General features: G+C 47.0%; 1 protein-coding gene across 1 annotated transcript in view; it reads left to right on the forward strand.

The window, feature by feature from the left end:
* DNAAF9 (dynein axonemal assembly factor 9) overlaps positions 1–26723 on the forward strand; it is an 84282-nt gene that overhangs the window by 35798 nt on the left and 21761 nt on the right. The window contains exons 8-27 of the mRNA XM_083458602.1: positions 449–547; positions 2595–2650; positions 3517–3652; positions 4765–4846; positions 5241–5277; positions 5681–5768; positions 6391–6467; positions 7928–7972; positions 9707–9752; positions 11034–11145; positions 12529–12599; positions 13980–14030; positions 14938–15025; positions 16218–16321; positions 18030–18176; positions 19826–19914; positions 21468–21566; positions 22510–22627; positions 22954–23042; positions 24271–24429. Coding sequence (XP_083314728.1) covers positions 449–547; positions 2595–2650; positions 3517–3652; positions 4765–4846; positions 5241–5277; positions 5681–5768; positions 6391–6467; positions 7928–7972; positions 9707–9752; positions 11034–11145; positions 12529–12599; positions 13980–14030; positions 14938–15025; positions 16218–16321; positions 18030–18176; positions 19826–19914; positions 21468–21566; positions 22510–22627; positions 22954–23042; positions 24271–24429 — 1793 coding nt within the window. The remainder of the gene's footprint in view (positions 1–448; positions 548–2594; positions 2651–3516; positions 3653–4764; positions 4847–5240; positions 5278–5680; positions 5769–6390; positions 6468–7927; positions 7973–9706; positions 9753–11033; positions 11146–12528; positions 12600–13979; positions 14031–14937; positions 15026–16217; positions 16322–18029; positions 18177–19825; positions 19915–21467; positions 21567–22509; positions 22628–22953; positions 23043–24270; positions 24430–26723) is intronic.

Consider the following 26723-nt stretch of genomic DNA (forward strand, 5'->3'; position numbering starts at 1 on the left):
TATATTTTAAGCTCATTTTAAGAATACAGGTATCTGATCAAAATATAAGCCTTGATTAAAATGCAGACTATGAACAGATGCCTCACATAAGCTCAGAGCATTCAGGGTGTGTATTGGAGCTCCATTGCTGTTTTTTCTCCTTCAGTTCCACACATGCAATGATCCTTGCGCTTTTCTTAAAATGACTACTGCAAACCCAGAGGCCTTCTCATTCTGGTGTCTTAACAGTCTGGACAGTTTTACTTGTGAAAGAGTGGCTGTTCTTAAAGAGGGTTAAAAATATTCTTCTTCTTCTTTGGCGATCACTCATGAGTCTGTAAGTGACTGTGGAGGCCAATTCTGGATCCACACTACCCCCTGCTCTGTTTAATTGGATTTTTGTATGCCGCAGACTCTGTCACAGATGCAAAGTAATCTCCTTTAACGGCTGATATGTTTCTCTCCTCAGGATTTGATGACTTTCGAACATCAGTGGACCAATTTCTTTGCCAATTTTGACACCGAAATCCCTTCCATCCTGGAGCTGTCAGAGTCACAGGCAGGAGAGGTATGTATCTCGTTACACGAAAGGGGAAACTCTCTTTTTCGGAAACCCATTTTTGGGGAGGAGGAGGGGTACCTTTTTGCCATTGCCACTCTTTTTTTTAAAATAAATTTTATTGAGATTTAAGATCACCCACCAACACCAGTAAAACATCAAATCTTATTACATATATCCTACTTTATGCTCCATAGAGCTGTTGACTTCCGTCCTTCCCTTCCATCAGTTTTCCTATTCTATTCTATAGTTCACAGTTTCTTTGATTAGATATTACAACATGACATAAGATTTACTTCAATCCTGCCAAGATTTTCAAATTTGTACAGTTCTCACTTATATAGATCAAAAATTTACACCATTCTTTTTGGTACTTTGTCTCCTCCTGATTGCGAATTCTGTGTGTCAATTTAGCCATCTCAGCGTATTCAACCAGCTGTATCTGCCCTTCTCTTATCGTCGGCATCTCCTGTTGCTTCCACTTTTGAGCTATCAGAACTCTAGCTGCTGTTGTTGCATACAAATCTAATCTTTGATCAGTCTTCTTAATATCTTCTCCCACCAAACCTAGCAAGAATTCTTCCGGCTTTTTGGGAAAGCTATACTTAAACATCTTTTTTAACTCGTTATAAATCGATTCCCAGAACTCTTTTAATTTATTACATGACCACCACATATGAAAGAAGTCACCATCCTTTTCCTTGCATTTCCAGCAAGTTTTACTACTAGTTCTGTACATTTTTGCTAATTTGGTGGGAGTAAGATACCAACGATAGACCATCTTCATAACATTCTCTTTTAAGGCAGAACAAGTGGTGAATTCACTGCCATTGCCACTCTTCAACAATTCAGACAAAGAAATCCTTGCTGAATTACAGCAAGTCACCCAGAGATCTACCAGTGGACTGTAGGTCTAACCATCTGCCCACCCCCAAATTATAGTGCACACATAGTATTTAACAAGTCTTTGTAGGGAAGGGATTTAGCTATCATGCATCACTGGGAAGGGAATCATTTAAGGGAGTTACTCTTTTGGCCTGCCTCTAAATCTTACAAGTTCCATTGATTGCAGCTAAAGTTTTTGATCTCTAATTTGAAAAAAACATACACTAAAATCCAAACTATGTGAAAGGGGGGCGTTGTTTAAAAAAATCACATTTCCTAAAATAACATGGGCAAGAACAATATGCCTCTCTTATGCAAGGGTTAGCAAACTTTCAGCAGGGGGCCAGTCCACTGTCTCTCAGATCTTGTGGGGGGCCGGACTATATTTTTTGGGGGGGAAAGGAATGAATTCCTATGCCCCACAAATAATCCAGAGGTGCATTTTAGATAAAAACACACATTCTACTCATGTAAAAACACCAGGCAGGCCCCACAAATAACCCAGAGATGCACTTTAACTAAAGGACACATTCTATTCATGTAAAAACATGCTGATTCCTGGACCGTCCACAGGCTGGATTGAGAAGGCGATTGGCCCGCATCTGGCCCCCGGGCCTTAGGTTGCCTACCCACGCTTTTAAGCCTCCAAGGCGTCACTGGTGCCTTGTGAACACATTAATGCTTGTTGGGGGGGGGGTGGAATTAACCAGCTGGTGTACATAAGGTCATGGCTAAAGTAGCACAGCAGTTGATCGAGAGACTATAAATTTGTTCTCACAATGAGCAAACTTTCATCCGGGATCCAAAAGAAAGTACATTTTTAGGTATAGAGAGGTGTAAAACCCTTGTACATTAATCAGTTGGCTGACAAGTTATGAACCAGGCAGTAAATTACCTAAATTTTACTCCAGCAATCGCCATAATGTTTCTGCCACTAATTATGTGCATGAGATTGTCATTATATTTTGGGTGGTATAAATGCCATGAGCGTTCATTGAATAAGAAAGGGGAGAAATAAATATCAAGGAATTATATGCCCTATGCACAGTCTGAAATAGTTTGTAATGCACCACTACACATTTCTGTTGTTCCTTGGATGTGTCAATTATTTCTTACAAGCTGCTTTTTTTTTAAAAAAAGAAATTTCTAATATTTATCTTTTCTTCCATAGCCATTCCGAAGTTACTTCAGCCATGGGATGATTTCCAGCCATATCACGGACAACAGGTACTCTAACTGACAGGTTCTTGAGCAAATGCAGTACAGCATAATGCATTTCATGAAAGCACAGCATGTAAAAGAGTGTTTGCATCTCTAAAACCGAAAGCACTCTGCTATAACTGTGATTATGTATTTTTCCCATTCAGCTGTTGACAGTCATCTTAGTTTCGACAATAGCCAAAGCCAGAGTATCTATTAGCTTGTCGGGGAGTCTTTATTTATGTGGCTTATCTTTCTAGCTGGCAAACATTCCAGAGTATAACGCTGATACAGCCAACATGCCTAGTCAATTGCTTCTGCAAATAAGCCTCTACTATAGGAACTTAGGTATGCATACCTGACTTCCAGCAGCTCTCTAAGTTCTTAAGGAACACGAGAAACTGCCTTTCCCCCAGTCATAAGAATCATAGAATTGTAGAGTTGGGACCCAAGGGGTCATCTAGTCCAACCCCCTGCAGTGCAGGAGAAGTCAAATCCAGCTCAGGATCATCTGCTCTAACTGTTAGCCATTCCCCACAATTTCAGACAAGGGGTCTCTCCCGACCCTGCCTGGAGAAGCCCAGTGTAAGGCAGATATCCTATGGCCCTTCCCCAAATAGCAGGTGATACGAAAAAAACTGAGGTTTTCCATATCGTTTGCTACCTGAATCTTTTAACTGGAGATCCCCGAGTTTGAATCTGGCAGCTTCTTTCATGCAAAGGAAATGCTCTACCACAAGCTACACGCTCTCCTTTGTTTGAGCTGTGTGTACTTTGCGCTTAATAAAAATAAAAACTGTAAACTCTGCCCCGGGAAAAGCTGATTCCTGAAACTGCAATAAATGGTGCAAGTGTGTTGGTGGTGATGGCTGTTTTTGTGTGTGTGTGATTAGCCCCAGCAGGCAGCCATTTGTCCTGTTTGGCACCCATTCCTCAAAAGAGAACCTGAACTCTGGCAACTTCAATTTTCCGTCTGAGGGGCACCTGCTTCGCAACACGGGTCTTGGCGGAAGCACTGCCAAGCACATGGTAAGCATCACCCGGTGAGGTTTTGATAGGCACCTGTTAAAATAGCTCTGCAATAATGCCACCTGTGAACAGTTCTCCAACCCAAGAGCTACGGGATCTTCCAGACTGGTGGGTTCTTTCTTTACATGCACATATATTCTGCAATGTACCATTGGCACAAGGGACGCAGGTGGCATTGTAACTTAAACCACAGAGCGTAGGGCTTGCCAATCAGAAGGTCGGCGGTTCGAATCCCCGCGACGGGGTGAGCTCCCGTTGCCCGGTCCCTGCTCCTGCCAACCTAGCAGTTTGAAAGCACGCCAGTACAAGTAGATAAATAGGTACCACTCCTGCAGGAAGGTAAACAGCATTTCCGTGCGCTGCTCTAGTTCGCCAGAAGCGGCTTAGTCATGCTGACCACATGACCCGGAAGCTGTACGCCAGCTCCCTCAGCCAATAAAGCGAGATGAGCACCACAACCCCAGAGTCGGCCACGACTGGACCTAATGGTCAGGGGTCCCGTTTCCTTACCATTGGCACAACAGTGAATCAGTGGAGGGTTTATACAGGGCTGACCACACATCCTCCCATGCCATTCATTGTTCTGTGATGCTTCTCCAGTTTCACGGCATCGTTGGCAATGGGAGGGCAGCTCTGGCACTGGAGCATGACAAAAGTGGAACATTTGCGGTATGATAAGTTAACAGAATTGCAGCAGGAAGTTTTGGGGTGTGCGGTGATGAAGCAGTATGACCACCTTGAGACCTTCGCAGGCACGAACAGTATCACAAGAGGGGTTGGTGTGTCCCTGAGATGCTTTTGAAGTGGCAACAGGCCCTAAATGGCAACCATGGGCCTCACATTGGAGCTTGGATCCTCACCCTTTAGGGATCAGTTACTTACGGTTCAATCACTGTTCATAGCAGTTCTTGGGGCACAGAGCATATAACCCCCTTTCCTTTCCTGATGCCCTGCAGAAGTTGTCGGGCTCCAACTCTGATCGTTCATGCTGTCTGGGGCTGGGGGGAGTTTTGCTTCAGATGCCAAACTGCGTCAGGTTAGGGAAGGCTAGCGTATGCAGTACCCTTCATTCTTGTCACCCACCTGTGCGTTTTGTGTTTGCTGGCGACCAGGTTGTGCAGTGTGTCTCGCCCAAGGGACCTCTGGCTTGCTCCAGGACCTATTTCTTTGGAGCCACTCACACGCCTTACCTTGGTAAGTTCAGTTTCGGCTGCTTTTTCTGTTTGTGCCTTAGTGTGTCTGTCCTTGTCCGTACACACACACCCTGCTAGCCTTTGTAATTCCTGGGCCTTGGGGTGGGTTGCAGTCCATACAAACGCACACACACATTTCCAAATTAAAATAAGAAGAAATGGGTTGAAACAGGAATGGAAGAGAACGGATAAAATTTAAGGATGTAGATATTGCAAGAGGATAAGTCATCCTTCCTCTATTTGGTGCGCTCCGGATGTGTTAATTATTCTGTATTATTTATGTTGCGTTTGTGATGTCCTTTTGTGTTATCGTTATTTATTGTTTGCAATTCATGTGAATGAAAAGCAGCATATCTAACAAATCAAAAATAACGCATCCCTTTGGCTCATAACAGGCAATGACAATGAGATGGAAAAGAAAGCCGAACAAGTGTAAGTTGGTTTTTAGTTTTAGTTTTTTTCATTTATGCTGCTCTCTTGCCTGTTTCAAAAGTTATTGGCTCATCAGTTTAATACAGTTAGAATGTGAACCAATTTCTGTTGCATTAATGAAGCCTTGACGGCTTTTTTCACTTTCCTAGCCAGTGGGTATGTTCCACAACTAACATTCTGATGCTTCTAGCTTTCAGTGTGACTCCGTTCAGCTACTTCATGATTCTAAACTCTTATCACTGCTGTAAACAGTTATTTTAATCCTTCGTGAAACTTACGTATGTGTCCCTGTTGTATTTAAAGTATTCAGCTTTGCGTTAGGTTAGGAGCCTGTGTCTCAGTTGAAATACCCATTGAGTGTCATAATTTGCACTGCATTTCCTTTTTTATTTTTATTTTCTAGCAAGCTGCTCTCTCAAATCTATGCTGCCGCCGTAGAGGCTGTCCTGGCTGGTATAGACTCCTATTCAAGAACATCCAATACCAGCAAGGTACTGATGCTTCTTCCTATACCGGAAACCGACCCTTCCTCCTTTCCTCTAACTTCCTCCAGAGGTTTTTAAAGAGGTTGTTGGGCATGCTGGAGGCAGCGCTTCAACAACCTTGGAATAAGTTTGGAAGAAAGGATGCTTGCTTTTCCACTGCCTGGTAAGAGGTGGTGGGAGAATGAGACCCTTTTTCTTTCTGGTGAGTGAAAGAAAAAAGACGCTTATGACCCCAGTCACCGCAGAGTGGATGAGGGGAAATCGGAAGTAGTATGGCAGGCCCTGCTTCTCAAGTCCCCCTAAACACCAGCGGCATCATTGGGGCTCGTTATCCTTTGATTTCCTTGCTCTCAAATAGCTGCATTGTGTGACTTTTTCATATCTCCTCCCCCTTATTATCTATATAATTTGTGGTGATTAGCTGTTAATGCATGTGCTGCATTATACCAAAACAGGCATCTCAGTTTTATTTTATTGTAAGGTGTAAGGTGGGAGTGTGGACATGTTTGAAAGTCCTCTGGGCCTTGGATCTCAGGGAATGCTCCTCTTTCCCCGCTGCTTCTCACAACTTCTTGGTCAGAGATGGTTTGACGTCGCTTTCTCTGCCTCCCCTCTTTGTCTTTTGCAGGCAAAGGAAGTAGCCGAGCAAACGTTCTTCAGTATCCTCGATGCCTTTGAACTGGCTTACTTTAAAACTCCATTGCGGTAAGCGAAATTTTCTTGAGATTAATTAATTTTTTTTAAAAAAAGCAAAAGGCGTTTCTCATTGTCTGGGGGCACCAGGGCAGATGCTGCCCCTAGGTCTGCTTGTTGAAAGGCATGGAGAGGCTGCAGACGGCGCGACTGAGAGGGTGTCTTGTATGAGGCAACAGCTGGCGCTGCCTGCTCCACCTCCAAGCTATACCCCCGGGTATAGGTAAAGGTAAAGGGACCCCTGACCATTAGGTCCAGTCGTGGACGACTCTGGGGTTGCAGCGCTCATCTCGCTTTACTGGCCGAGGGAGCTGGCGTACAGCTTCCGGGTCATGTGGCCGGCATGACTAAGCCACTTCCGGCAAACGAGAGCAGCGCACAGAAATGCCGTTTACCTTCCTGCTGGAGCAGTACCTATTCATCTACTTGCACTTTGACGTGCTTTCGAACTGCTAGGTTGGCAGGAGCAGGGACCGAGCAACGGAAGCTCACCCCGTCACAGGGATTCGAACCGCCAACCTTCTGATCGGCAGGCCCTAGGCTCTGTGGTTTAACCCACAGTGCCACCCGTGTCCCATACCCCCGGGTATAGGGCGAATAATAATAAAAATAAAAATAAAAATAAAAATAAAAATAAAAATAAAAATAAAAATAAATAAAAACAACTTCAGAGGTGGCTTTGGTGATCCTGCTCTTTGCTGGCCTTGGGTGGGCGAAGAGTTGGGGGGGGGGCATGTAGCAAACTGCCCTGTGATTCTCAGATGAAGGGTGGTAAATAAACTTATTAAATAGCAACAATAAATAAGCTTTGGGAAATATTTGCATTCACAAAAATCAGCCTTGTTTATTTATTTCATAAGGTTGGCACACTTGATTTGTACACGCTTGCAAACCACTTTGAGGTGTGTGTTTTTTTACAAACAGAACAAAACGATAAAATTCTCAGTAAAAACAGTTAAGAACGACCGTTGGAAGCACTCTGAAGAAGGTCAGCAATGAACTAGAAATAGATTAAAGCACATATCAACACTCTGAGCCTCGGGTAGGCCTGTCTAAACGAAACTGTTTTTCTCAGTTCTCAGAGTATCTTTTAAATCTGGGTGTTCGTAAGATATGGATGTATTCCTATTATAAGACGAGAAGTCTTTAAAAAATATTTAAACTGCTTTGAGTTTATATGGTGCTGTATTCAACAGACGCCTGTGCTTACAGGAAGAGTATGCCACACAATCCTATTATAATTATAAGCATGCATTTCGCAGGAGTAAATATGTAGCTGGAACTTTTGGGGAAAGGTTTTGGTGGAATCTGGAGCAGAGACATGTGGTGCCCTTAGGAGGGCAGTTTCACAAGCCTGGCAGTGTGTAAAATGTGGTTTGCCCTTCAAGCTGCACCAATGTCACTCGTTTGAGTATAAGCCTTTGTAAAAAAAATTGATATTCTCTTGATTTCCCCGCTTTTCTCCTTTACAGCACCAGAATAAATTTTCAGATTCAAGCTGTGAACAACCATGGAAGGTCAGTTCCTTTATGCTTCACTTTCAGAAGGCTGCTTGTCTTTTTGAACCGACAGCTTAATAGAGAACAGAGTTTGCCTTTAGTCTAACCAAGCGAAGCAGAACAAATAAAGCGCTTGGTGCCGTGATACCTGTGGTTGCCAGATGAATAGCATGGGTATTCTTCAAACCACTTAGTCATCTAGAAATAAGACAATGGGAAAATGGAAGCTTGCATAGAAATATCCTTGCTTCGTGGCTTCAGTCTTGACTGAATGTTCACACCTTGAGATCATAGTCATATTATAGTAGTTTAAATGTGCCGTCTACAATTTCTGGAGGACTTGGGGTGGGTCACAGTGTAACATGAATGGCTGCATTCATTCAATCATATCTTGGATGAGTCTCTTGTACACGTCTGCAGCTCCTTTGCTTTCCCCCCATAAGCTGCAGTTAATTCAGGAAGTTCCTAATTAGCCATGGTTTCCTATTTCACCTGCTTTGAAGCAAGCCAGCATGCTAAACCAAAAATCAAACAGGTTCAATATCCTGTTTTGTTCTGTAGATGATAACCATTGCTTCCCAGTTCTGGTGAAGCAGGGTTAATTGGAGGCTTTCTTAATTGATTTACAGCATGTATGAAGAGAGAAGCAAAGCATCTCTGCGCTCGAACAAAATGTCCCTACATTCCTTGGCTTAATCATGGTCTGAACTGGGCAAATATGTATTTACCTGCAGCATTTCATCCTAAGCACTAAAATGTTTGTAAAAATGTATAGGGGGAAACGGCAAAAACCAGTTTCTTTTATTTATTTTTATTTCAGAAAATATATATACTGCTTGATTGTAAAAGCAAACAAACCTCAAAACGATTTACATTACGTTTGTTAATAGGGAGTTGAGCAGCAGAATATTAAATAGTCTCAAAGGGCTCCATAAACAGCAAAAAGGTGAGCAGTGATTGAGCCAAGTGGGCCTTCCTTGGGTCATGACAAGATTTTGAACTCTGTGCTTGATGATTTACTGCTGGAGTCTCTAGGGCAGCCTTTCTCAACCTGTGGGCCCCCGGATGTTGTTGAACTACAGCTCCCATCACCCCTAGCTAGCAAGGCCAGAGCTCAGGGATGATGGGAGTTGTAGTCCAACAATATCTGGGGACCCACAGGTTGAGAACCGCTGCTCTAGGGCCAGTTCTCTGACTGCATATGATGCTACTCAGACGTCTCTGGGAACACACTCGGCAGATACAATTCCTTCTGCTGCTGCTTCTTAGTAATGTCCAGAGAGGTCTACAAGCGGTGGCTCGTTTTTAAGCTCCTGCTATCATGAAACGCTCCCAAGGGGCAGCAGTACTTAGACATGGACAGAGGCTGGCTCAGGTGATCCTATGACTCCATTCTCTGAATGTATTTTTTAAAATGTTCCTCATTTGCCGGCAACTCCTGCAGCCAACTGGTGCCAAACATATTGCTCTGCCTTCCTTTGGACCACATCAGCGAGGCCGAGAGAGAGGGGGGTCTTGTTGTCTGAGCTGCTCCGGACCTCCATCCACACTGTCCAGGCTCGTGCTCCAGATTGGTCATTTGGTGCTGATAATGCAGTGGTTTTGCTTCACCTCGGAAGGCACACTCCATTGCCTCTCAAGACAGACGGATGCCAGCATCAAAAAATTGCCTTGTTGGTTTTCTCAATTTTTGCTGGTAGGGCAGTTTCAAGCTGCAACGGAAGTTTTCTAACAGTGTGTTTATCCTTCCAGAATTATTCCGCTGGATAATGAGGACAGCCTCTACTTAGTGAAAACAGTGAGTCGAATTTAAAGTTTGCTGCTTCCTAGATGTTCATGTCCTTTTACCAAAATGCCTTGAGAGGTATTGGCAAGTTCAGGAAGGCTCAGGAGATCCTCCGGCCTCCTGCCTGAGCTACATTGTGCACAGGGGCTTATACCTGGCAGAGGTGCAGAGGAGGTGCTATGTACCCCAAGGAGCCTCAAGGCTGGGAGCCAAAGGCAGCCCCCCAGGCTTCTCTCTCTGTCCCCTGGGACTCCCCCCAAGCCACATCCTTCACTGGCCTTGCTTCCACCCTAGTTCTTGCCTAGTGGGAATGTGTCTCTTAATACTTGCCTGCATGGAGGACATAGAGATAGTTGAGTCTGCAGAAACCACATAGTCACACAAGAAGAGGCGGCAGGATCAGGCCAGTGTTTCATCTGGTCCCACGTCCTGTTCTCACGGTGGCCAATGGGAAGCCCAAGCCCTGAGTGCAAGAGCAGTCTCGCCTCCTGGGCTTTCCAGCAACTGTTACTGCTTCTGACAATGCAGGTAAAGGTAAAGGGACCCCTGACCATTAGGTCCAGTCGTGACCGACTCTGGGGTTGCGGCGCTCATCTCGCTTTATTGGCTGAGGGAGCCAGCGTACAGCTTCCGGTTCATGTGGCCAGCATGACTAAGCCGCTTCTGGTGAACCAGAGCAGCGCACGGAAACGCCGTTTACCTTCCCACTGGAGTGGTACCTATTTATCTACTTGCACTTTGATGTGCTTGAACTGCTAGGTTGGCAGGAGCAGGGACTGAGCAACGGGAGCTCACCCCGTTGCAGGGATTCGAACCACCAACCTTCTGACTGGCAAGTCCTAAGCTCTGTGATTTAACCCACAGCGCCACCCACGTCCCTCTAGTGGAGGTAGAATATAGCTATAGAATATAGACAGTGCAGGTAGAATATAGCTATTCTGGCTAGTAGCCGCTTTACCTCCATGAATTTGTCTAATTTTTTGGAGCTATCCAAGTTGGTGGCCTTCACTGCCTCCAGACTAGCCTACGGTACCAAGATAAAATTAACATTCATTGCTTTTCCCACTTATGCCTTTGGCCTCAGCACTGACATGTGGCCCTCAGAAGGTTGTTTTCTGAAGGGAATCTGGCCCCCAGGCTGAAAAAGTTCCCCACCCAGCTGTTCCGTAGAATTCCTTCAGTCACAAAAATGTGAACTCTATTTTAGCTGGGGACTGTGATGGATAAAAGTGGGAGTATTGACCCAAGCTCTTTTTTGCTCCTCCTTTTCTCCCCACCCGCGGTTTGCTGCAGGTGTCCATGACAGTATATGACATTCCTGACTTGCTTGGCGGAAGGGGTTGCCTTGGGTCGGTGATCTTCTCAGAATCATTCCTGGCGTCACAAATTCTTGTGAAAGAAAAAGGTATTTTTGTCGCCCAAGAAAACCTGCCGGGGGGGGGGGGGAGCTCTTTCAAATGCAACGTCAAATTACATTGCGTGTGGAATGGCTTTTGGATCACGCGTAACACCAAGCCAGCTTGGACAGTGTGTGATCAAACTTTGGGCTTGCAGACTCCTCCTACCCCCTATTATTTTCCTCTTGCGTATTTGGATTGCCTCTCTTTCACAATAAACTACGGCTTGCTGTTACACCTATAGTTTGACCATCCTGGTATAGAAGGCTAGCACAAACTACAGGTTGCCTGTTTGGGTGTTACAGCAACCTATAGTTTGACAGAAGAGAGTGGACATGGGAGGGCAGATTAAGCAGAATGGGCGTCACATGACCCCCAAGGCTCTTCCATTCATTGGCTGATGGCTTAGCATTTCATGCAAACCAACCCAATGAGTAAATGCTAAATTCCTATCAAGCACACACTAGCAAATGGCTCAGCTTTACTGTGAAGTCTGCATATTATTTATCTGGGGAGGCATTCCCGCCCCCTGCCCCCATTTGCCTTCACAAGCCTGTCCACACCAAGCTAGTTTCTTGAACTTATCGTGGCACGGAGTTAGAGCACGTGATAAATTATTTTACCTTTAGGGACCTTCCACTTACGGGTACATGAGCCAGGAGGGAAGAGTCATAGTGGTAGGACATCTGCCTTGCATGCAAAAAGACCCAGGTTAAGTCCCCAGCATCTCCAGGTATGACTGGGGAAGACTCCTTGTTTGAAATCGTTCTGCAGTCATTGTACACCAGCCTTTCCCGGCCTGGCTCTGTCCAGATGTTTTGGACCATGAATTGGTCCCAGCCAGCATCACAAAACATCTGGAAAATGTCATGTTGGTGAAGGTTGGTGCATACAGTACTGAGCTGAATGGATTGTTGATCCAATCACATCCTATGCTCCCAGTGGACCTAAGATCTCCGTCTTGGCAACCTCTCTGATTTGCAGAGTTCGCTGGAGGCAACATCTACAAACTGTCCCCTTCCTGTTATAGTCAAACCTCGGTTGTCGAATGTAATTTGTTCTGGAAGGCCGTTTGACTTCCAAAACATTTGACAACAGAGGTGCGGCTTCCGATTGGTTGCAAGAGCTTCCTGCACTCAAGCGGAAACTGCGTCAGATGTTCAGGTTCCGAAAAACATTTGTAAACCGGAGCATCTACTTCCGGGTTTTCGGCGTTCGGGAGCCAAAATGTTTAAAAGTGGAGCCGTTTGAGAACCGAGGTTTGACTGTACATGGCTTAGGAAATGAATCCCTCCAATGAAACAGCTCCACTGAGCCACAGGCATGCACGATGTTAAATCTCCGGACGCTCAGGAGTTACGCTACTTATGCTTTTCTTTGCTTTCCTGCAGATGGCAGCATTAGCACAGAAACCAGCTACGTCATTCTCACTGCAGCTATCCCGAGATCTGTTTCTTGGCTGGTAGGTATGACTTCATTCCCTTAACCCCCCCCCCTTTTTTTTTCTTTTAGTGATATCATTGTGGAACTTTTTCTTACGAATGTGCCGAAAGCAAGGAAAACTACTCCAAGTGCAACTGTGAAATTGTGCTTGAAATGGATTCTGTACTTGGCAATCTTAGTCAATGATACTGGGAGGTGGAAAGCTGATTAAATAGGACCGAGGACCGAATTGTGTTAACTTTTCCTGCGTGCAAATTCAGCCAAAGTGCTTTTGTCCAGTAGGAAATGAAAAGTAGAGGGGATTCCAAGATAGGAGGAGACTTTGGCACAAAGTGTGAGAATCACACAAATGAAGAGATGCTCTGTGGTGTGGCACATAGAGAGATGGACTAGGACAGGCATAGGCAAACTCAGCCCTCTAGATGTTTTGGGACTACAATTCCCATCATCCCTGACCACTGGTCCTGTTAGCTAGGGATCATGGGAGTTGTAGTCCCAAAAACATCTAGAGGGCTGAGTTTGCCTATGCCTGGACCTAGGACCCAGGAGAGACTCAGCCTTGAGAATCACAATGTAACAACACTTTGGAGGTCCCATGCCTCAAAGAAGTTAGATTGGTTTCAACTAAGGCCAGGGCCTTTTCAGCACTGGCCCCAACGTGGTGGAACGCTCTGTCAGAAGAGACGAGGGCCCTGCGGGACTTGACATCTTTCCTCAGGGCCTGCAAGACGGAGCTGTTCTGCCTGGCCTTTGGTTTGGACTCAGTCTGACCCAAACTCTTATGTTTCCCTGCCCTTATGGTCTTGATTTATTGGCTACTTTAAAATGAGACTGCATTTTAAATTGCATTTAAACCTGTATTTTAAATTGGTTCCCTCCCCTGTTCCCCCCTATTATGTTTTTACTGTGATTTTATTGGTGTTAGCCGCCCTGAGCTCTGGCCGGGGAGGGCGGGGTATAAATAAAATTTATTATTAAGGTTACCTTCGCCCAGTCACTGTCTTTCAGCTTAAGCCCGACACCCGAGTAAAACTGTCATATGGCACTGTGGCTGAAGACCATTTTATGCTTGCTCCATAAAACTGGGGCCATGGATGATTGCCATAGTTGAGCCCATGAAGTCCAAAGGGATAGCTCAGTTGATGGAGCAATCAGCTGTTGATCTCAAGGCTATGGGTTCGAGCCCCACGTTGGGTGAAAGATTCCTGCACGGCAGGCAGTTGGACTAGATGACTCTCATGGTCCCTTCCAGCTCTACAGTTCTGTCGTTCTAAGTTGCGCACCTTGAAACAGTTCAGGCGGCAGAAGCTTGCAAGAGATCCACTGCAGCTACATTACAGGATTTCCAGTTTGCAAAGGAAATGCGCTGAGCTGAAGCAATTGTTGGCTTTGTTTATAGGTTGAAGATAACGAAGTGAAACTGTCAGAGAAGGCCCAGCAAATCCTGAAGGTTTGTAACGCAACTTGGCTGGCTGATTAAGCTTGAGGTCGTGTTAGTGTGTGAGTGTGTCTGAGTCAATGCTACGCTGGTGGAGGTTCCCAAGAATGTTAAGCTTTGTGTTACATTGTCCGTTTCTGTCTCAGTGCTTGTCCTCTTCCTCCCCACCACTTGTTTTGCAGATTTAGCTCTTTAGATGTGGTTTGCATGCACAATGAGAAGGCTAAAAGCAACTTTTCTGAGCCTGTCCTTGAACGAAATGAGGCTAAAGGGCCATCGAGGGTGCAGACCTCTGCCCTGCATCCAGTTTAGATGAGGGGACATTCAGTCCACTTTTATGCACACGCAGTCCTGCTTGATGGAGGCAGAAGACAGCCCTAGCTTCAGGACGTGACCTCTCTCTAAAACCCAGCACTCCTCCCTCCAGGTGCCCCATACCTCCTAAGGGGAGGCCTTGCAATCATTCTGAGAACCACTGGGGCAGGGATAGGGAATCTGTGGCCCTGCAGATCCTGCCCATCAAACGTGGCTGAGGGTGATGGGAGACCAAGAGAAAACCAAGGGCCACTGGTTGCCCATTCCTCATGTCGGGTACAGTCAGAAAAGACAAGAGGTTTTGCCATTGGTTCAGGGATGGCTCATAGAGCATGTACTTTCCGTAGCGATTTGAAAGATCACATAGCAACTGAGAAAACAACTCCTTTGTGCCCGAGACTCTGGAGAACCTCCTCCAGTCAGACAATGATGAACTGGACGGACAAATTGTCCGAGTTGGTACCAGGCACCTTCCAGTGTTCCTAAGGGGTGTTGTGGATCAACGTTCAGCCGATAGGGAGAGAGTATCTTTCAGATATAATTGGTCCAGTTCAGAGACTCTGTTGCCATTGTTTGATCCTGGAAAAACTCCCCATCTTTATAGGAAGAAGAATCTTTCCTGGGAACCTTTCTGACGGGAGGCGACGGAGCCTATATTGCTTCCAGCAATTCCCTGTGTAGACCAGAGGAAGGTAAGCGACCTGCCCTGAGGGGACATTTGAATGAACAGGCAGCGAAAGGAGAGGCCCACACACACACACACACACACACACACACACACACACTCGCCTTGGGTTTCTCCAGTTCCCTGCTTTTTGATTCTCCCTCCGTTTTGGAAAGTCTGCCATTTTGTTGACACCCGCGAATTTGAATCTCAAGTGAAATGTAGCAGTCAAGATTCAAAGGACCTCACGTCTAGCCCTGTGCCTGGACATGTGTGCCGGTTTCAGGAGCAACCCCTTCCTTGTTGAACAGCAAGCCTCTTTTAAAAAACAGAGAGCTTCAGGCACAGCTTTTGACGTGGCAGGAGGTAATAAAATGCCATCAGTTATTGACACATCTGAAATAATTCTTAGGTCCTAGTCCTCATCCTCAGCTAGTGCTTTGTCTTTATTCTTTCCCGTTAGAACAATTGTTTTATTATGAAATGAAATCCTCTCAAATAAACCCCCTTGTTGTGCTGCTAGTTGTATCTTGTCATCTCCCCGTTTCAGTATGAAACTGCTCTGAGGTTCAAGCTCAGCGTTGCCACTTGTGGCGACATTTCCTTGGGGGTGCAAATCAGCCCCATAGATCAGCAGAGCCGCTCTGTCCCTTAACCGTAAAGACCTCCCTGAGTCACCTTTCAGCTTGAGTCAGTCCCAGATGCCTATCTATTTACGCCATTCTGGCGCTCTAACTTGGATTTACACAAACACACACACACAAATACACACATGGTGTACCAAACAGGGCTGCTTTCAGATGTCTTCTAAAAGTCTGGTAGTTGTTGTTCGCTTTGACATCTGGTGGGAGGGCGTTCCACAGGGTGCCACCACCGAGAAGGCCCGCTGCCTGGTTCCCTGTAACTTGGCTTCTCGCAGCGAGGGAACCGCCAGAAGACCCTCGGTGCTGGACCTCAGTGTCTGGGTAGAACGATGGGGATGGAGACGCTCCTTCAGATATACTGGACCAAGGCCATTTAGGGCTTTAAAGGTCAGCACCAACATTTTGAATTGTGCTCGGAAACGTACTGGGAGCCAGTGAAGGTCTTTCAAGACTGGTGTCATGTGGTCTTGGCAAAAAGATCTGCCTGGCTCCTTATACAGAGGAATTTTAAGCCGATGCATGAAGCACCTCATATATTCTTCTCCTCCCCACCCCCACCCCTGCTTCCCTTTGCAGGTAAGCTCTATTTCTTCTCAGAGGGCCTTTTGTTCTGCCACCCGCACTACGGAAGCATCACCATTTCCAAGGCTCACATGACATCTATCAGGTTCTACGATGGGGTGAGTGCTGGTCCAGCCCAAGCTCTGTTCTTGCCGCAACCGGTCCATGCAGGCGGAAAAACTTTCTCCAGACTCGTGCAATCCAGAATTCTACAGGGCAGAAATACCCCCCCCCCCAAGCTTGGGAATAATAAGGACCAGAAGTTGGCCAGACTCTCCTCTGTCTCAGGTGTAAGAAGAAAAACAGCCTTGAAAACTGGGGAGATGTGGGGATGAATTGCAATAAAATGGGGAGCGGGGTAGTGGTGAGTGTTGCTGTCCCACAACATCAGGTGGTGCCAGGGGGGCTGCCTGCTGTAATAATAATAATAATAGTAATAATAGTAATGTTTATTTATACCCTGCCCTCCCCGGCCAGAGCTGGGCTCAGGGCAGCTAACACCAGTAAAATTACAGTAAAAACATAATAGGGAAAAACCCCAATTTAAAATACAGGTTAAAATGCAGTTTAAAATGCAGCCTCATGTATTAGGAGGACTGGCATGGCAGTGGAATCAGCAGGGATCGTGTGCTCATTTGCCCTGCACCCAACAGCTTAAGTAGGGAACTTTTAGACGTGCTCAAAGTATGTCTGTGTTTCCTTCTGCCTCGAGTCTTCGATTACATCACCACTCCACAATCTGCAAAAGCATTTGGTGGAAGCGTGGCTTATTATACGTGAAGAACAATGCATAATGGAGGGGTTAAACTTGAAAAGCTCCAGATTCAAAGACTATGAACGCACATGCCCCTTTGAATCCTTTCTTCCCCCTGCCTGCTTGCCCCTTTGTGCCGTTGCAAGCTGTGTGGGCCCTGACCTTCCTTCTATTGTTTGGCTTCAAGACACCCAACCCCTATAAACCTCTGGCTATTTATGGGGCCTGGGCTATCGCTTCTGAACGGCTGCCAGGTATTCTGCGCGGAGCAAAAACTCCGAAAGGGAATTTGCATTGTTTCACTGACCTGGCAAGGCATGAGGCTGGAGAGCTAAAAATAACACAAATGAGATGAGAGGTGGCGATAGTTGGGAACATCTGTAGCCTAGCAATAATGCAGATATACAGGAAGAGATAAGCATTTTAATCTCTAAATGAATCAGCGCCCTGGCGGCATATTCTATAAGCTGCCTCCCCCCCACTTTACGCTGACCATTTCTCTTGATAACCATCCGGGAAAAGGGGGGTGTTTCAGAATCAGCAGTGCCATATTTGAAGTGTTTGCACATTGCCGCTGTGTTCCAGAAACCAACTTTCAGAGGGAACCTCCAGGATGCTAAAAACAGTTTCAGAGAATCTGCTTGCAAAAGCAATTATAAGCTCCCGGTCGGTTTCACTTTGGTTCAGTGTTGGTTGGTTTTTCTTCTTGACCAGGTTCAGACATAGGTAAAGGTAAAATGGGCTGGTGGCAACTAAACAGGGGGCTTACCTCCCTGTGCATCTCCCCCATCAGGGAGCTAATCCAGGATCAGGCCATTCAGTCTTTCATGGACTCAAAAGCTGTACTGCAACATCCCTTTTAAACAGAGGTAGATAGTAGTGTTGCATTCTTGTACAAAGTCTCTTTCTAACCAACTGTTTTCAAACCTTGGAAGTATATGCAAAAGGATGTCCATGATGTCGGGTTTTTATATATGGCGGACGTCCTTTGGGGTGGGCAAGGGGCTCTTGGATAGCCAGTTTCCCACCCGCCTCCTTTCAGAAGTGGTTCTCTTCCTTCTCCTGTTCCCTAGGACTCCACGAGTGTTGTTGCCGCTCTCCTTATCGACTACAAGAGCTCCCTGCTTGCTCACCTGCCAGTCCAGCTCCACACTCCAGGCAACTCTCTGATGATCGCGCTTTTCCCAAAGTCAAAGCTTTATAAAGCTTTCTACTCACAGGTGACATGAAGAAGAGATCGGTCTAGAAGTAAAAAAATGCCCTTTTCAATACGGTGGGCAAGGGGCGCCCCGTAGAGAGAGTGTCGTTACGATGTTCTGCCGGCCGACTCCCCCTTGCGGTTGGTTTCCCCTGGTCAGGAAGGTTTGGGGGGAGGGATGAAGCCATTGGGGGCTCTGCCCTTTCCTGCCTCTCAGCCGGGCCCTGATCCGAGCAGCTGTTTCCATGTACATCCTTTTTTCTCCCAAGTAACCTCACAGAGAGCTAGCCATGGATTTTGGCAGCTGCGGCTCTGAAGTTCTTTCCTGGCTTCCCACCTGCTCTGCTCCTGTGGCCCTGGGGGTGATGGGAGTGGTCCGAGAGGCAGCCAGAAATATGGGCAGTTGGCATGGGGACTTCCAGTTTTGGGGTTGGCATATCCAGATCCACTAGCTTGAGGGTAACCAACGTGGTGCTCTCTCTCTCTCAAGATGTTGCTGGATTCCATCTTCCATCAGCGAGCAGCCAAAGATGATGGAAGTTGTTGTGTCTGACACCACTGCAATTCCTCTTCAGGGTCACAGTGAAAATGCATCTTCTCCTCTGTGCAGACCTCAAGTTTGAGGTCTGGGCGGGGCTGAACCCTGGGTCTTGGCTTGGTCGAAATGTCTCTGGTTTACTCTGACACAAGCGAGTGATGAACCTCCTTTGCCACTGCTGTTTGCCTTCTCTGTCGTTGACTGTCTTTTGAAGTCACACAAGATACTGTGTTCGCCGATGGTCTGAACGTGCAATAATTTGCACACGTGAAAGGGTCATTGCAAGTCAGACATCACTGACAGCGTGTTCACATTGTCTTCAGAGCGATGGCTTTTCAGTGGAGGCAAAAATCATAAAATTGTTGAGCGGTAAACTGTGTGGTGAGAGAGTAGTGTTTGTATGGTTTTGTGTGTATGTATGTGTTGTGTGTGTGAGAGAGAGAGAATCTGCCTTTGGCTCTATGGAGAAGAGGCAATGTTTTGTATTAATAGAGTTTTGTTAAACAAAATGCATGGCAAATACCGAATAAAAATGGGTAATGAGTCAATTGAAGTAAAATCAGATTTTAAAATATTTTGGGAGTTACTAATCCACCAAAGCCCGAAATCCAAAGGGAAGTTGGTTAATATAGTACAGATTGTGCCATTTGTTTGTTGGGGGACGGTAACTCCCCCCCCCCAAAGCATATCTTGATGAGCATGAGCCATGCTGACACATTAACCTTCTTCTCCAGAGTAATGATTTAACTGCTGTTGATTACTGGTAGAGGAAAAGCAAAGCATAATCTCATTAATGCTGACATGAAAAATAGCTCATTTTCCTCGTTATTAAATAAACCATTTAAAGCGCTGCAGCTCTGTTCAGTTTCCATCTCTTAGTGTTAGCATTTATTACCATGGATGACAGCAGGCTCCAGTTGTTCTGGGAAGCCCAGTTCGGTTTTTAAACGCCTTCCACAGAGAGGATTCCTAATTACAGATGTTAATAACTTAGTAGTACCCCAGGAATCCTCTTGGGTTAGCCATCAGTGGCGGTTCACCTTCCAAAACAAATACCACCTCGTAGTTCTGCTGCAACTATTAAATGCAGCATTAAACTGTGTAATTTGAATGTTTTGTGTTCTTCCTTGTAGGTTTGCTCTGTCTGGCAACAGCGGGGAAATTCGGGAGTAACCTTGAAGATGACCCAGGATGGCTGCCTGCCTGTAGAACAGGAGAAATTGTGAGCAGATGGCCCTTCCCCCCTCTATAGAATGGCATGGAACAGGGGGGAGCCGCAAGAAAACAGGGCAAAGTGGAGTGCTCCTGTCCCAGGAGGCTTGCCTGCCAGCCATGCCCTTTTCTAGGATGTTCCATTCCATCCCATCTCCCCGCTCAGCTTTTCCATTTTTCACCATTTAGCCCCTGTTGAGCTCAGCCACCACTTGTCCCCGCCCCCAAGGATTTTACATTCATCTGCAAACCTTAGGGTTTCCTCCTGTCCCTGCTCATTCCTCCCCCTTGTGTGCAAGTGGTGCTGTTTTGGCAAGATAAGGATCCATACTAGAGAGCACATTCACTCATAATGTATCTGTAGAAGGTTCTGTGTGCTGTGGAGTCCCTCCATGTGTGTTTCACGCTGACGCAAACTAAATATCAAGCCATTTTCTGGTTTGCTTGGTGTGTGCAGTTGCTTATTCCTCTCCCGTCCCCTGATCCATTGCATTTATTCTCTTGTGGAGTTAGCATTACAAGCTTATATTAGTGGAGGTCCCTCTGGCCTCCTTTGAGGCCACTGGTCCTTCAGCTGGTGGGTCAGGACCCGCGAGAAAGTCTCCCTGCAGCCTAAGGTGAGTTGCAAGAGTGCCAAAGCCATTTTCCTTTTTGCATGGGTTTCTTTTTAAACAGCAGCACAGATGCAGAGAGAGAGAGACAGGTAACAGTGCAATGGAGGAGAGTCACTCAATAGTTTAATAGGAGTCCAATTATAGGTTCATCTTTTCTAAGCTGCCTCCCCCAATTCCCTCTTCTGTTAAAAGCTCTTAAAATTTCAGAGGTCTGCTGCCCTTTGCCATTCAGTCACCCTAAAAAGAAGGGGGGGGGGGAACGAGTGTGTGCATGAAGAAACCTGAAGTTTGATTTTAAAATGTGTGTCCTGGCTCCAAAAAGTTTGAAGGCTAACTGTCCTGATCCACGCTGATGCAGTCATAGTGCATTCGCAGCAGATTTATACTGTGCCGTCCACATAGGAGATACAGTGGAGAAAATTACAGGCTTCCAGTCTGAAGCTCCTAGGCTTGCACTGATTGGAAACACAGCAGGATTTCCACTCCTGAAGTTCTGCATGGAAAAACAGTATTGAGGGGGAGTTGCATCTTTCCACCCAGTGCCATCACGAGCACAAATCATCCTGCATGTAGAATGCAAAGGGTACCTGGAGGCGTTCTTGGTCGCAGCCTGGCCTGAGTGGTCGCTCCAGCAGAGCCACAGCTGTCTTTTGGCAAGAGGGAGGGAAGAAGTGAAAAGGAGAACACTATAGGAGGGAGAGAGGCTGAAGAGAGAGCGATTATATTACCTGGGCACAAGGCACAGGAGCAAAGGTCTCTTGTACAAAGCTGCATTGAATGAGTGGTGTATTTCACTTCCCTGCCAGACCATTCCCTTGGCCTCATGCTGAAAGGTGAGTTTGAGACGTGGTGGTTTGGCTTTGCAGCAGTGCACGTTGACTAGAAGGAAATGGAAACAGCATTTTCCTACGGCCAGATCCTTAGTTCTAAATGTGTGTCCTTGTTCCAGGCATACCAGCATGCAGAAGCTTTTCACCGTCCTGTCCTGTCCCCCCGGAGAAAGATGGAGCCAGCTGAGAATATCGGTCAGCCTCCCAGATCTGGACAGGTGAGATTTCTCAAAAATAGCCTTTGCGTGGCAAGTTCCCGCCTCCCCCCCCCCCGGTGGAAATAAAGACACATGGCACAAATACTAGGTTAATGGGCAAAAAATGGCCACAACTTTATTGGTTACAGGAATGAGCGGTATTGGCTTAGGCATTGGTCCTAAACAACTATCTGGCTTCAGCACGATTGTTTGAAGACCGGGAAGGGTTAACCACCAGTAGGGGGAGTCCTGCTGATGCACATCAACTAGGAACTCCCCCGGGGTCACTGCTCGGGGGCGTGCCTTAGGCCCTCACCTCCATAGGCTTCGGACAGGGCCACGCCCCCCGGAATCCTCTACCCTTCGATAGGCGGCAAAAGAGGGAGTTCCCCGGCTGCACCAGTGTGATATCGCGCAAGCCACGCCCCTCTAGGCCAGCTGAATGGCTGGTCAGGGGATGATGCGGCCGGGGATCCCCTCAATCGTGTGGAGGCTGAGAGCCAGCCCCCGCGCACGTGGAGAGGGTGTGAAGCCCGTAACTCCACCTCCTCTTGAGTTCGGAAGTGGTTTTGTGCTGACCAAAGGACAAGTTATCCCATGGAATCCCAGTTGTTTGTTAGCTGGGCACATGTCTCTCCAACTCTGGGTGGGAATTGGGTCTTGTTATGGAGCAAGTTCTTAAGCCACAAATTGGCTGGTTTTGAAATTAATGGGGGAATGTGCTTCGAGAAACAGAGATAATGGGATGTGTGGAGGAAGGGAGGCTGGTATGCACAAGCGCACGGCTTATACTTGGTCCAAAAAACTAAGGTTTATTGGACCGAGATGATTCCATATAAATTGGGCCTTTGCTGGATTCTCAGCAACTTTGTGGGCTCAGTGGCAGCCATGCAGGCCTCCAGGGGTTCCTCCTGAAAAGTAAGTATGGCCACGAACAACTCTGCGCTGTCTTCTTCCTCCAAAGATTTCTACAGCACTTTACGGTCAGCAGTGTAAGCCGTGAGCCAGTGATGAGAGCCCATTTGCCAACGTTGCTGCAGCAGTCCAAAGAGCTTCCTGACAACGAGGCGGAGAATGATAAGGTAAGACAGCCAATCTGAGACCTGTGACATTTCTTAAAGGTCCTCTGTTTGCATTACAGTGTTTTTATTTCATTTTCGTGCATTTTCCTCCAGTGTAACCCATCTTGGCAACCTGATTGCAAGGGGTTTTACGTACTTGTCTGCCATTTTTTAAAAAAACTTCTTTTCAAATTTGGCTTTCCTGCCCTTAAAATAGCCTCTTTCAAACATAACGTACACACATGATTACCTCGTCCTGCCCACAGACCCATTTTAGCCCCTTTGAAAACTAGCAGCGCAGTCAGTAATGATGGCAATGATTTAACTAGTTCTTCTCCTGCTTTGAGGTGGTGATCACCATCTTAACCGGCCTCCCGGGATGTCGCTCGAGTGATCTCTGTTCTTTCCTGGTCACTTTTAACAAAGAATATGGAAGGTTAGTTGCGATTTACTTTGTTGCTGTTTTCCTCCTCCTCCTCTTTGAAAAATTGTGGTAGCTGATGGGAAAGGATGTCCTGCTAAAGCTGTTCGTAGGAGAGCAATTAGTGGTCAGGACCTTCTCCAAGTATGACCTCTCTGCCTTGGAGCCTGGTTCTACTGAGGTGCTCGAATGGTCTATCCCAGTCTTTGCCAACCTGACACTGCCCAGATGTTACGACTAGCCCCCATCAGCCTCATGGTTCCAGACAGGGGTCTTTCCCTGCCCTCCCAGGAGATTTGTGGGGTGGATCCTGTGGCCACAAAGCTGCGGCCTTTTACTGAGGGCAACTCTCACAGAGTGGTTTTTCCTCCCCCCCCAGTCCTGATTTAGACAAAGCAGAGGTGGGTGGGAAGTATTATTATTTATCACCACGTATTCTCTAAAGGCATTTGTTTTACCACCTCCTATGTTAAGTCTCGGGATATGGGTGGCTCTGTGGGTTAAACCACAGAGCCTAGGGTTTGCCGATCAGAAGGTTGGCGTTTCGAATCCCCACGACGGGGTGAGCTCTCATTGTTCAGTCCCAGCTCCTGCCAACCTAGCAATTCGAAAGCACACCAAAGTGCTAGTAGATAAATAGGTACCACTCCGGCGGGAAGGTAAACGGCGTTTCCGTGCGCTGCTCTGGTTCGCCAGAAGCGGCTTAGTCATGCTGGCCACATGACCCGGAAGCTGTACACCGGCTTCCTCGGCCAGTAGAGCAAGATGAGCGCCGCAACCCCAGAGTCGGCCGCGACTGGACCTAATGGTCAGGGGTCCCTTTACCTTTACCTTATGTTAAGTCTCAATAGTGTACTATTAAATTGCAGGATGAAAGGGCAGGTGAAAAAAACTAGGGCAAAATAAATTACAATGTGCTGATGATAATGTACAGTGGTAGCTTGGGTTATGAACTTAATTTGTTCTGGAGGTCCATTCTTAACCCAAAACCATTCTTAACCTGAGGCTCGCTTTCGCTAATGGGGCCTCCTACTTCCGCCACCACACAATTTCCATTTTCATCCTGGGGCAAAGTTTTCAACCAGAGGTACTACTTCCGGGTTAGCGGAGTTTGTAGCCTGAAATGTTGGTAACCCGAAGTGTTTGTAACCCAAGGTACCACTGTACTAATGATATGTTTTTCTGCGGACGGTGTTGACAATGAAGCAGGCAACCTTGTTCTGACTTCGTTATGCTCTTTTAGGTGGCTTGTTTATCGCCAGACTATGGACAGCCCTGAATGTTTCAGCGCAGCTCATTTCCAACGGTTCCTGGCAAGCGTCCTTGAACCCCAGCACAGCCGAAGTGCCCGTCTCTCGGCTTACAGTAGGAAGAAAGTGAGGCTGGTGGTGGTTCTGCAAGGGTAAGAGACTGCTTCTAGATCTGCGTGAGCTTTTAGCAATCTGCCACTTTGAGATGCGTTTGACCTGAGATCTGTAAAGTGGGAGGTGGGTTTAGGTAGAATGGGATCTTCTGGTAGATCTCTTGATGATGTGCACTAGGTTGATAACAGTTTCTGGCTCCCACTTGTCTTACGGTGGCAGCAACTGAAAGTCACCTCTCCCACCCCACACAAAACCAGGATTGCTGAAAAATGATTGCTTGGAGCGGGGAACCAGGAGTGGATTTTTTCTGTGAAAGATCCTGATCACAGATACCTTGACTCTGAGGCATTCCTCTTATTTAATTCTTAGTGTATGTCTGCCCAGCTGAGATACTCTTTCGGCTGGTGGATCTTAGGATTCTAGTTTTGTTTTTTTTAATTTTAAGAAAGTGAAGTAATTTCCACAAGCCTGAAGCCTGCTCACCCCTGCAGAGAATGGTAGCAATACTCGAACAAACTATTCAAAAGTATAGCCAACATCTTGTAGGCAAAGGACACCTTCACCCCCACACACACAAAAAGAGAGGCACTTGATAGACTTTTCTCCTTGATATAAAGGGATGCTTTTAGAGTGTTCAGAAGCCTTTTGCTTTGGTACTGTCATGGGCTCAGGGACTGAGCCACAGGGGAAGGAGGAGATGGAGAGCGAAGGGGAACAATCTGAGGGGAGTTCAGGAGGGTATGCCAGTGATCAGAGAGATTCCATGAGTCTCTCCAGCGAATCAGAGGATTCCCAGAAGGGGGCCCCCAAAGGCAGGGCAAGGGGGGCCAGTGGGGAGTCTCCAAGCGGCAGCTGGAAATCAGGGGTAGCTTCCCCACCAGAGCGTAGCGGGGGGGGGGGGGAGAATCCCAAGGGTTAAAACAAGAGCCTCCTGCAGGAGGAGAGAGTGAGGCTGGACTGACCACGCCTCCGTCAGAGAGTGGAGGGGCGGAGGGAAGAGCAGGTCCGGCCAGCCTCCCTGAAGGAGAAAGCAGTGGGGGGAGCAGTGTAGCCGTTAGGAGGAAAGTAGGCAGCTGGGCGCGCGCGCCAAGTTCAAATGTGGAGGCGCGCGGGCCAGCAGAAAACCAGGATTGGGAGCCAGGTCCTAAAGCCCGCCGGAAGGGTGGGGAGGAGTCAGAAGAATCCGCCTCCGAAGAAAGTAGGAAGGAGGTAACCCCAGAGGGCAGGAGGACCCGGAGGAGAAAGGAGCAGAAGGAGGAGAGGAAAAGGTGGAGCAAAGCTCGGGTCTTGAACTGGTGTATGGGCGGGGAGGAGTCAGACGGAGCTTCGCCGGTCTAAGGACTCAAACGTAGCGCTGCGCGCCACGGATGTCAAACCAACAATGAACCACAATAAAGACTTTTGTTTATAAAGAGCAACTGGCATTGGTCCTCTGTGAGCTAGGACCTGAGGCAGCGCTGACAGGTACATGGCTACATGTTCCAGAAAAATCCAAAATAACACACATGAACGCAGTTGAACGCACACACACATTAAGTTTGGCGCGAGAGAGACTGTTTTTGTAACTTTTAAATAGCCCCAAGATAGCAAGCAGAAAGGCCTTCGTTGTCTTCCTTCCTGCCTAAAAGCTCCCACACAGCACATTTTATCGGACTGGGTGGCAGGAGCAGCCTTGGCAAGCATTGTTTTGGTCTTGATTCAAAGCATCATGAAATCGCTCTCCAAGGGAAGTGCTGCTCAGTTGAGGGGAGTTATGGACCCAACACGGAAGCCCTTTACAATAACGCACCAAGGCATTTCTATTAAGAAATGTCGGAAGTGAGGTCAAGTATACTTTGCCCGCCAACGCAGAACAAGGGATGGCAAGAAGCCTTTGAAAAAGCTGTTTGCAGCAGATCAGATCGTCACCTTTGGCATTTTGAGAAAGAGATGAACACAATGGAAACCAGGGGGGTGAGAGTGGGACACAAACCAATTGGTGCACGACCTCTTGTCCTTTTCCATTGCTGTCTCTCTTTGCCTGCATCTCGAGAATGATGCTCTTAAGACCCCTGCTGGCTGGAGTCAAGGGTCTCTCTAAGCCACAATCCTGCTCTGTGCCAGCTGCCTAAGGCGGTGGCACATGTCCCTGCTGTGTGTTCCCTGCTGCGCACCTGATGTTCAGATGTGAATGGCAGTCACCCCCCAGCAGAAACAGGTACCCTCTAAATGCTCCGCACTACAACTCCACCATCACCTCCTCCTAACCTGCGCAGCTGGAGGTTCCTCTTCGATATACTGCAGGGGGTGTCTTTTTGTGAATGACTGTGGGAAGGGAGAGGTGCCCTTGTGC

This window comes from Podarcis liolepis (assembly GCF_965112155.1).
Source record: "Podarcis liolepis genome assembly, chromosome: 9".
Lineage (NCBI taxonomy): Eukaryota > Metazoa > Chordata > Lepidosauria > Squamata > Lacertidae > Podarcis > Podarcis liolepis.